The sequence below is a fragment of the Gordionus sp. m RMFG-2023 genome, chromosome 1, assembly GCF_954871325.1.
Source record: "Gordionus sp. m RMFG-2023 chromosome 1, tfGorSpeb1-WG-v2, whole genome shotgun sequence".
Lineage (NCBI taxonomy): Eukaryota > Metazoa > Nematomorpha > Gordioida > Chordodea > Parachordodidae > Gordionus > Gordionus sp. m RMFG-2023.
Window position 1 is genome coordinate 38,992,196 of NC_088775.1, and position 11,101 is coordinate 39,003,296.

General features: G+C 24.9%; 1 protein-coding gene across 3 annotated transcripts in view; it reads right to left on the reverse strand.

Moving 5' to 3' along the window:
• LOC135922887 (uncharacterized) overlaps nt 1-10,573 on the reverse strand; it is a 49,803-nt gene extending 39,230 nt beyond the window's left edge. For 2 of the 3 annotated variants that reach the window (XM_065457395.1, XM_065457394.1), the window contains exon 1: nt 10,439-10,573. In XM_065457395.1, coding sequence (XP_065313467.1) covers nt 10,439-10,505 — 67 coding nt within the window. In that variant the 5' untranslated portion in view covers nt 10,506-10,573. Of the gene's footprint in view, nt 1-6,637; nt 6,699-10,438 lie in introns of all 3 variants that reach the window. The other variant, XM_065457396.1, reaches the window with a different exon arrangement.
• Between the last annotated feature and the right edge of the window lie 528 nt (nt 10,574-11,101).

The window sequence follows — 11,101 nt, forward strand, 5'->3', positions numbered from 1 at the left end:
ATAGGCCGGGTCGGATCGGTCTGCGCCGACCTCTAAGATAGTATTTTTTGATTTGACACTCACACTATAGAATCAGAAATGTCTCAATTTTAATAAGGTGATTAAGGTAAGAAAAATGTCCTAAAACAGTATATTTAATATAATAGAGTATCTTGCATAAAATTTTAACAATTAACCGTCATTATCGATTTAATCTAGTAATTTCCCCATAATAGTTTTAACTTTTAATCGACATTTATTGACAAAGTAACAAGAGATGATGGAGTATTTTTTATATTGTAATCATATATAATAAACTCGTTATCATAAAAAAAATTACAAGTTGTTAATAATGTTTTTTTTATTAATAATATAAAGTAAAAGTTATAAATATTATGAAACAAGACACTAAAACGTTACAACACAACATTCATGGGAAAAGTAGTCGAATCCAGAAAGATATAATATCACTTTCACTAAACTAATAAATCTTATTATTATATATTTTTTTAAAGTTGATAAACACGACAAATCTATTCTAGTAGGGTTTAACTTTAAGTCAATTTATCAGAATATTCATAAAAATCATGAAGGAATATATTTTACACGCGGGAGGAACAAAAATTTATCAAAGAATATAATCATATTTATGTCTGTTATTTATTTCAGCATTTATTAGAAATTACCAGTATTTTTTTCAGTATATAATAATAAAATTGTCAGTATTTTATTAATTTTACCAGTACAATATGTCGGTATTTTAGGGTTCAGTATAACATTTTCAGTAAATATATCTTTTTTCAAATATTATAATAGATTTGTCATTAAATTTATTATTTTTTCCATATTTTAATTGATTCCCTAGTATATATATTTTTTCAACATTATTTAAATTATATTACCAGTAAAACAATTATAATATATTTAAATTATAATAGATTCATTATTAAATTAATTATCTAAATTTAGGAAATATTTATAAGGACTTAGTTTTTCATTTAAATTGTTGAAGCTGGGAAAAAAATGATTTTAATGTTTAGATTTAAATATAAGGAGAAAATACATAATACTACACTTCCAAATGATAGTCTAAAAATACAAAAGTATTTCATCCCTTTATTAATTATTTCTTTGTCCAAAATGTCCATTTAATTAATGAAAATTTAAAGCAAAATATCTTTATTTAATTCTAATTTATACATAGAAATATTAATTTAGCTGAATAAAAAATTATGCCAATATTTAATTGATAAATTTTTTTATAAAATTTAAAGAAGGTGAAAACGGGTGATTATAAAATATGATAATATCATAGATAGTGCTAATATAGAAAATATTAAGAAAATAGCCCAAAATTTTTAAATCCAATTTTCATTTATATTTGTGGATTAATCAATTATCCAGTCTTAATTCAAAAATGACAAGTTGAGGACTCCAATTCTAGATCGACGAATTGTTAATTGATAATTTCACCTTTGCATCTTAATGGCATGATAAATAAAATTTTATTTGATTTAATTCTATCTAGAAAACATATTAAAAAGATTACAGGGTGGAAGTTGAGGTCTGCAATGGGCGAATTTTTTAGCTTACAAGTCCACCTGTCCAATATTTTTTTAAAAATTTAACCCGCTAGCCCATTAATCTAAAAATTTTTATCCGCCCGCCCATTATTTATAAAAGAAGTTTTAACCCACGCCGCGCATATAAAATTTAAATAAGCTCATTCTTTCAATATTTTTAAGCATCTAAAAAAATGATTTTGTTTCAGCGCTACATCCCTACAAAAATGTTTTATAATTTAGGAAATTGCTGTATAAGCATAAAAAAAATGTTTAATTTAAATTACGGATAAGGAATTTATTTGATATATTAAGATATTTATGTAATAGTATAAAATTAATATTTATTGATACTAAAAACCTTCTAATAATGCTAATTCCTCGTTCAGAAGAAGCACTGGATTTTGGAATTGCCAAAATTTTTCTAGCTAATCTTGATAGCTTTGATAAATCTTTTCTTGTAGTTTCCATCAAAGTAGAATAGGATATCCGTTTGATGAAGTATTATAGAATAAAGATCATATATTTAAGTATTGCCTGCCCTTTATAAAAACCTTTGACAGATCTAATATTCAGATTTTTATGATCTGGCCAAATATGCTTTGTACAGAGCATTAGTTTTGCAGTCACATTTTCAATATTAATAAATGAAAAAAAAGTAATTTAAATTAATTGTTTATAAATTGTAAACTTAAACTAAACTAAGTAGCCTAAAATCTTGTTATACAAAAACTCGTTACTTTAAGATTTAAATAATTTGTTGTCATTAGATAATGCTCTCCTCTGTAACAGCCACATCTTCCCATCTGTTGTTTAATTTTGATGTGGATGCTATCAATTTCAAACATTGCATTTCTAATTTAATAATCTTTAATTGAATTCTTTTTGCTTTTTGGAAGAGGGTTAAATCAGATTTTCATCTACGTTGATGTTATATACTTCCATGGAAATCAAATCGAACATGTTTTCGGCATATTTTTTACCTAATTAATCTCTTCCGACAACATCCTCAGTAATCGGTACTTTGGTAATAAAAATGTTGAAATTTCAGGGAGCCTATTTTTTTTAATGTTCACATGATTTCAAATAACAAATAAAAGTTGTGATTTTTTTAAACCGCCCGCCGGCCCACCTATGGTTTAAATATTTTAACCTGCCCACCCGCCCGCCCGTTCTTTATACATTTTTAACCCGCTCACCCGCCCGTTCACTTAGATGGGCGGGCGGGCTAAAAACCCGCCCAGTGCAGACCTCTAGATGGAAGCACGTCTGAGGTTTAATCGGAATACTCCAATCCAAATAAAATAATTACCCTCAAATTTTTTTATTTATATTTCATACAATTAAAAAGTCAAAAATTGAATTTGAAGTTATTCTTATACCTATATATAAGGTAATAATATTTATAGACGGATTAAGCCAAATGGACTAGCAAATTGATACCGACGAATCCGATACTTCGAAATCAATCAGCAATTATTTCACTAAAATCTTCGGAATTGATAAGATTCTAGTAACGTGTTGAGCACATAAGTCGAACACTATGAAAAGGTAGAATCATTAGTACAAAAAAAATTTGAATAATTTTTTAGAAGATATTAATATTTGGCATATATCCCCATGTAAAGAAGTATTCGATAAGGCAGCACCACTGTCTATCAAGAATTAAATACAAAAAGGATCAAAAAGACTGTTAAATATATGATGAAATAATGGTTCACATATCAAAAATGGTATGAAGCAGTGGCTTTATATTCTTTCCACTAAAAATGCCTTAGTTTTTCAATCTAGTTATTTAAAGAAGAGACCTTTCGCTATAGAATATCCTTATCCCGATTTTTAGAATTGATTATTATAACAATTAAAAAATGTCATATGAATATCTGATCAAATATAGAATATTCAAGTTCGAGTAAACAGAAAATTTTATCAATGGTCTAAAATCGACTAAAATATATTATCAATCACGTGTAGGATGAGTTTGAGTTCAAGAGCCCATTGGTTAGAAATAATTTTAATGAGCGCATATAAGGTTTTTGAAGAAAATTCACCATCCCTTCCATTTGACTTAAAAATATTGCTACCTCCTGTCCGATGTTTAAAATTGTTTGATTTTTTTGGTTATTTTATTTTAATATAATTATATAATATGCAATATTCTGATAAATAATTTTAATAAATATGGCTTTCCCAATTTCGCCCTTAAAATATTTTAATAATCAAAGAAGTCGGAGCTCTAGGCGAAAGAATCGTTATAATTTGATCATGAATTCGTTTTATCCAAAATTTAAATATATCAAGCTATTCGGACAAAATAATTCAAAATAACTATAAAAAAATTATTTAAACTCTCCTTAAAAACGGGATCATTTATTTATACAAAATGTTATAGAACCCTGTAAATTGACTAAGCCAGGCTAGAGGCTAAAATCACAATTTGGACCTAGCTCTGTCCTTAGGAATAAATAAAGTTGGATCGGGTTCATGGGCTCTTTGTACACAATCTCCTAAAATAATCTTAATATTTTTTTACAAATAAAAAATCGGAAAAAGAAAAATCGATAAAATGATATATTTACAAAGTTGCAAAATGAAACATGCGATGAGTTATATTCATATTTTATTATCCGTTAATAAACATATTTAATTACTAAAAAAATATAATTAAAACGATAATTAATTTTCCATTTTATTTTTAAATCTTAAACCATAATATTAGACAGATAACAGGAACAGGCATAAGAAACTAAGAAAATAATATGTTAATATTATCAAAATCGATGAAGCTGAAAAATTGATTTTAAAAAAATCGTTTTACATAATAATTAAATTACATAATTTACAAATCACATGGATGGTTTATATAATGTGTATAATCTAAAAGATATAAATATACAGAACAAAAATATCTGATAAAAAATAATAACTACACAGGACAAAAATATCCCAAAAATTTATTTATAACTCCATTTTGCAAGATATAACTATAATTTTGGGAAAAAAACTCTATTTTCTGTTTTAAGACAGGAGAGGAGTATATAATATGTGATAGGTTTATCTAGAATAAGGAATAACTAATCCAGAATCTTAGAGGTTGTAAGGATCTCTCATTTTTCAGCCATTTACTGAGGGCAATTTTTGAAAAATCTAATTTTAACGGAAATAAATGCTAACATGTACTTAAAATATTAATTTCAGACGTTTTTATTATTTGTATTTAAAAATTTATTAGAAAAATCTATCATATAAAAATTAATATGGATTAAAATTAATTCAAATGTTCACGGAAAAATTTTGGTCTTATATATTCTATGCTAGAGTTGATAAAGTATCTACAAAATGTTGATCTGTATCTAGATACATTTTTAAATATATCTGAAATTATTTTTTAGATACATTTAGGTTCAATATATATTACCTTAATTATAAAATTATTTAAATTGAATCCAATTATTTGTATTATATTTACCTGTTCTAGTTTTTTCAATAGTGAAATTATAAATAATAGCATTAAAAATTAAAAGTATCTGGATCTCTTACAATTTAAAAAAAATTACACTTTTATACGAGTATTCGCAATACTATTTAATTCTGAGAACCTGGGTTAAAATTCAAAATAAATATAATATTCAATTCTCTTTATTAACAAATAATAATTAATATCTTAAGATAATACTTTACACCTTAAATAGATAATCTTATAGTACTCATTTTTAAATTTCATTCAAAGTTTGATGGGTATTACAATTTTTATCCTTATTCTTATCCCCTTGAGAGTGTTGAAAAAAAAATTAATTTCGATTTCTTCCTGCGATTTTCTCTATAGTATTATTTGGATACTATGAATGTTCATCAACTAATCGCAGTGTCAATTTCTTCTTTAAATTTTCTGGCATTTGAAGGCAGTTCTAACTAAGTTTGAATAATTTGCTGATGCATTGATTATTTCTTATCATTATCACTAATATAATATGTCTAAAATTTTATATTTAATATTATAACTGACACAATTTACCATATTTTCATCACAAATCTGTAAAATAAATTTGTCTATACTTATATTTATATTCAAGATTATTTATTCATATAGAAAAAGGTTAAAAAGATTTCGAATTTTTTTAAATTCTGACAGTGAATATAAAATGACCCTTTTAGCGACTCTCACTATTTCAAACATCGATAGGTTACTGATGAATGTCAGGAGGGAAGGATGCATTTACAAAATCTATTATTAGGGAAGTATTAATAATAGGAAAGAAAGTTGTTAACTGAACAAAAGTCAAATTCATCTTAATTTTATATCGAAGATGAATATTGTTAAATCTAATACATATCTCTATGATATTATTTATAATCTAATGATAAATTTGAAAAAGTATTAAAAATTAAAAGATGGTAGACAGGTACCATGCAAATTTACAAGTATTCGTGAAAATATCCTCCATATGCCCCTCACGGAGTATAAATTAATAGGGGACGAGGATATTATGATCCTGGGGTTCTTGTGAGGCTCTGATCTTATTCTAGAATACTAAACCGATGGCTATTCATTTTAACCATAAATATATAAATGCATATGCGGCTAAAAAAAATTATTTTGGACAAAATTTTATTTCACCAAATATTAAAATGCTACAATTGTTAAAAAATATAAAATATATTAATTGTCTTATTAATTAAAAATTAAACCATCTTTTATAAAAAATTATACTTTATTTGAACAAACCTATCCACAAATTTAAATTTTACATAAAATGGATGCCTGAGTAGTTTTGAGAGTTCCATATGACATCATTTAAAAAGCAGTTTTAATAATAACATAATCTTCGTAAGTAATATATAATTTTTATAATCAAAAATTATAATTTTTTATGGCGCATAGGCACATTTACAGGATGTAATTTTCAAATATATCAGGTATTCTATATACTATACCTTTAATAAGGTATTTGTATTAGTTGAATATGTATTTCTTACCATATTTACACTGGAAATGTGCATCAAATATTTAGCATTTATTGATTATAGGATTTATTAACGGCCGGATATAACAAATTATTAATATAATATTTATACTTATAATAAAGCTTTTTAACCTTTAATGACTAATTTTTCCCCCATTTTTTTTTCCTTTTTGTCATGAAGCAGATATTTGTGCTTTGCAGTTGTATTTATAAAAATCGATATATAATATAAATATTAAATATAATAATTGACATAAACTATTAGTACCACAAAAAGAAGATTGTAACCAAACCATTTTTTTATTAAAAAATATCACTGTATTTTATTCGTATAAATATTGATTTGTATGATTTTCATGAATGTTTAAGGGACTTGCATTTTAGAGTTGAAGTCTATTTTTTTATGTCTTTTCTTTTTTAGTGTTATTAAACGGCTTGTTTTTGAGCCGATTTTTTGGCTAACTCAATTTTTTAGCCAGAAAAATATTGTCTAAGCCTCAAGATTTTGCTAATAGATGTCCAAACCTTTGTTCCTTCTACAAGCAAAATCTTCAGGCTTGCGTAATATTATTTTGGATGAAATATTGAGTTAGCCGTTTTTAAAAATAGGCTCAAAACGAGCCGTTTAACAACACTATTTCTTTTTCGTTCTCTTCTTTCCTCTTTCTTTCTTTAGAAATTAGTTCAACGGGTAGTCTTTGAGTAGGCACTTAACAAAAATTATTAATGTTACCTCTTTATTACATTTCATTTACTTTATTTATATAATCAAGCAATATATTATAATTATATAAGAAAAACCAAGCCCTTATTTAAAAAATAATAATAACATTAGAGTATGTATAAACGTTGTTAATGATCCGGGTCGATCTAATCAGACTGCCTTATTTAGAGGACTTAATCCTAAAATCTACCTAAACATAATTACTTTATATATTCGAAAACTAAATCCTCCAAATGGTTGGACCGAACAGGAAAATTAACAAAACCCAGAGTATATATTTGATTTTTTTATTAAAATAAATAACATAAAATAAAAGGTTTAATTAAAAAAGGCATAGCTCTAACTCTTATTTTTTCATATAGGTGCGATTGATAGGAGACATTAAATGGGTTGAAAAGATGTTAAAAATGATATTTTAATAATAAAAGAATAAATGTAATTTTATATACATTTTAAAAATAAATAATTTCCACTTTCAATTTTAAATTTCAAATCATTCAACATTTGTAGTTATTGTATCGTTTATGGTTTTGATTTGATTGAATTAAAAGTGTTTTAATTTTTTTTTAATATAAAAATTTTTCGAGAAAATAATGTTTTTGGGAGGTGTGCGTGCGATTGCGCATAGATTGAAAATCAGGATTCCATTTTCAGAAAAATCAACTAAGATTTGTTTGGTCGTTTTTAATTATTAATTTTTGTGTACAGGATAGGCTAATTTCATTTTATATGATTATTTTTTTTTCAAATTAACGTTCCCACGGATAGTTTTATATATATATAAACTAATGACATTTATACTAACCTTCATTGAAATACATTATAAAAGGTGTATATGCATTAAGTCAGCATTTAAACAAAATTTTAAAAAAATTCTTTCAATGGCGCCTACCACAACCATGATATTGACTACTACACCTTACTTCAGTGAATGTAAACTTTTAATATAATTCGTCAGCCTATTAGTATTAATATCATTTTAGGTTATATAATACGTTTATATTTATTAGGGCTGTGTCGATCAAAATATTTTTTACCAATCCGATATTTTCCGATATTGGTTCAAACCCGATCCGATACCAATCCGATATTTATATTGATTTTTTACCACCCCCCTTTGAACAAAATATAATTAAGAAATCAATATTTATGTAAAAAATCGAATATGCATTTAATTTAATTTTTTTATTTCTACAATAATTTTAAAAAAGTTTACGGATATTGGTAGTATTAAATGAATTTTTCATTATTCCGCCCCGTGAAATTAGAATCCCGCAGATAACGCATTTTGCAAAATTATACTTGTCTTTTGTAAAATATTTCCATAATTCAGAGATACCATATTTTAAAAAATTCTTTTATTTAAAGTATAAATAAATAATAAAATTGGCGTTATTATTTAAAAATTATAATAAATAATTGGGTGTTCTTTTCAATTTTTATAAAAAAACTTTTAAATACTATAAATCTATTTTAAAAAATAAATAAAATTTAAGGGGTGTTGTGCATTTGCATTGTTTAAAAAAAAATTATTAGAAAAAATTATTAATGTAAAATAAATATACATAAAAAGATCGGATCGAGGTTTTACAGGTATCGGCCCGATCCGATATTTTTGGAAAACGCTAAATATCGGTGCCGATCCGATAAGATATTTAATATCGGCACAGCCTCATATTTATCATTATGTTAATACAGAATTGTTAATAAACTTTTTTGTAGAAATAATGAGAATTAACTATTACAAATCGATAATTAAATAAGTACAATCTTCTTTTTGTCAACCTTTAGCCGGGCTACATTTTTTTAAAAAGCGATTTTTATTTGAAAAATTTATTTAGTCATTAATTTATAAAGTTATCAAAGTGCATATTATTTCAAATAATTATTGTTTATTTTATGTTTATTTATGGTAAAAAGGGGTTCAGGAGGGTATATGGTAGTGATAATCGAACCTAAATTTTCAAGCCCGGCCCGGAATTTTATTTAAAAAATTTGTTCTTCCTAGCCTGATCTCAAACGGATTTTTTTAATTATTCCGAAAAGCCTGCCCAGAAATAAAAATTATTTGTCCCCTGGCCCATTTATATAGAAAAATTTAATAAAAAAAATATTAGCGTCTTGTTTCTTGCAGGAAATTTAAAAAGTATCTATTTATTTGACAAACTATAATGATATCATATTTTTTTTGAGTCTGACTCAGCCCGGCCAAAATTTTTTTAATATTTAAAAAATTTTCGCTATCCTTACCTCAACTTGATTAGGCCATTGACATTGACCCTCCATTAAAATCAGAGAATTGTAGGCTTGGACCAAAGCTAGGGTCTGGCATATGGACTTGATAAAATTAATTTTATTAATATTAATAAACCCAGGACAAAAATAATTTTTTTTTACAAAATATGGGAGGGGCCGATTTTAAGAAAATAAATTTAAATTATATCAATTGCTCATATTTTCAATGTACCCTTGAAACAATTTACAAAAATACAGCTATTAAAAATAACCAAATTTTGGGTAGGGCCGCAATGACAAAAGATAAAAAAATATGAGCCAGAAAAAATTTTCAAAAAAGGACTGGGATGGAAAATGAAAATTTTTTTAAATCTGTGACGAATCTAAAACTTCAACCTTTTCGGACCTGCCTTGATTATATTGATTAATTTAAATATGACCATCAACTAGTCGTAGATCATCTAGAGGTTTCCCTGTATATATTATTCTATTTAATATTTAAAAATAGTCGAGAATAATACATAATGTAATGATGATCGATCAAATTTTTACCATGTAATTAGTTTCAATTCAACTTGATAAATAAAATGATAAAAAAATTTACAAATATTGTTTGAATTGAATTTTTTTAATAATAGACGAAAATCTTTTACGTTTTCAGAATAAATAATGTGAAAAATATCATTAAAAAAATATATTATTTATTTTATATTATATATTTTACAAATTAATTAAGTTAGAGAGAGGAGTGGCTGACTAATAATAGTCATCGAGTATTTTATTAATATTCGTTTGCTTTAATATTAAATTAATTATTCAAAATTTTAACCCGTAACCGCGAGTTTACTATTCTAATGATAAAATATGAATCAATATGTCAATTAAAAAATAGCTTGCAAAATAATAAATATTTATTGTATATAATATATTCATTTTATATACAAGAACACGACAGAAGGTAAGTGTTTAATTACTTTGGGCGCTGAGATATAGAATTGAGGAATGTACGAATAACAAAAGGATACCAATGTTTGAATCCATAAACGAATGTTGATATATAAATATAGTATAGATTAATCTTTAATTGAATTTTTTTTATTATATATCAGTTATCTCCCGCCGAGAAAAGTTAGGAAGATTGATATTCATTGATTTAGGGTGATTACCTTTTTATTTTGCCATGATTGTTTTAATTTAAGGCAATTTATTTTTGTCATCAATCCAATTTTTTATTTAGGATTAAAAAACCAGACGATAAATTTTGAAAATAGTTTTATTATTTTGTGTATTTTTATTGGCGATTAAAAATTTATATTTTATTCATAGGTTAAAATAATCAATAAAAAATAATGTTATCACATAAAAGCAGCATGCGATATATATATATTTATTTTTTATTTATTTTATTATATTTTATAATAAGATATTATTATATTTTATAATACTATATTATTATATTTTTATTATGTTTGTAATTATAAATTTAAATAATAATTATAATAATATAATAAATATTTTAAACTTCTATAAGATGTCCATTTAATCAGCGCAGGCGCGTACGCAGGAATTTGGTCTAGGGGGGGGGGTAATAAAATTTTTTAAGAAATATTGTTGTTTTTTAAAAATATCAAGCATAA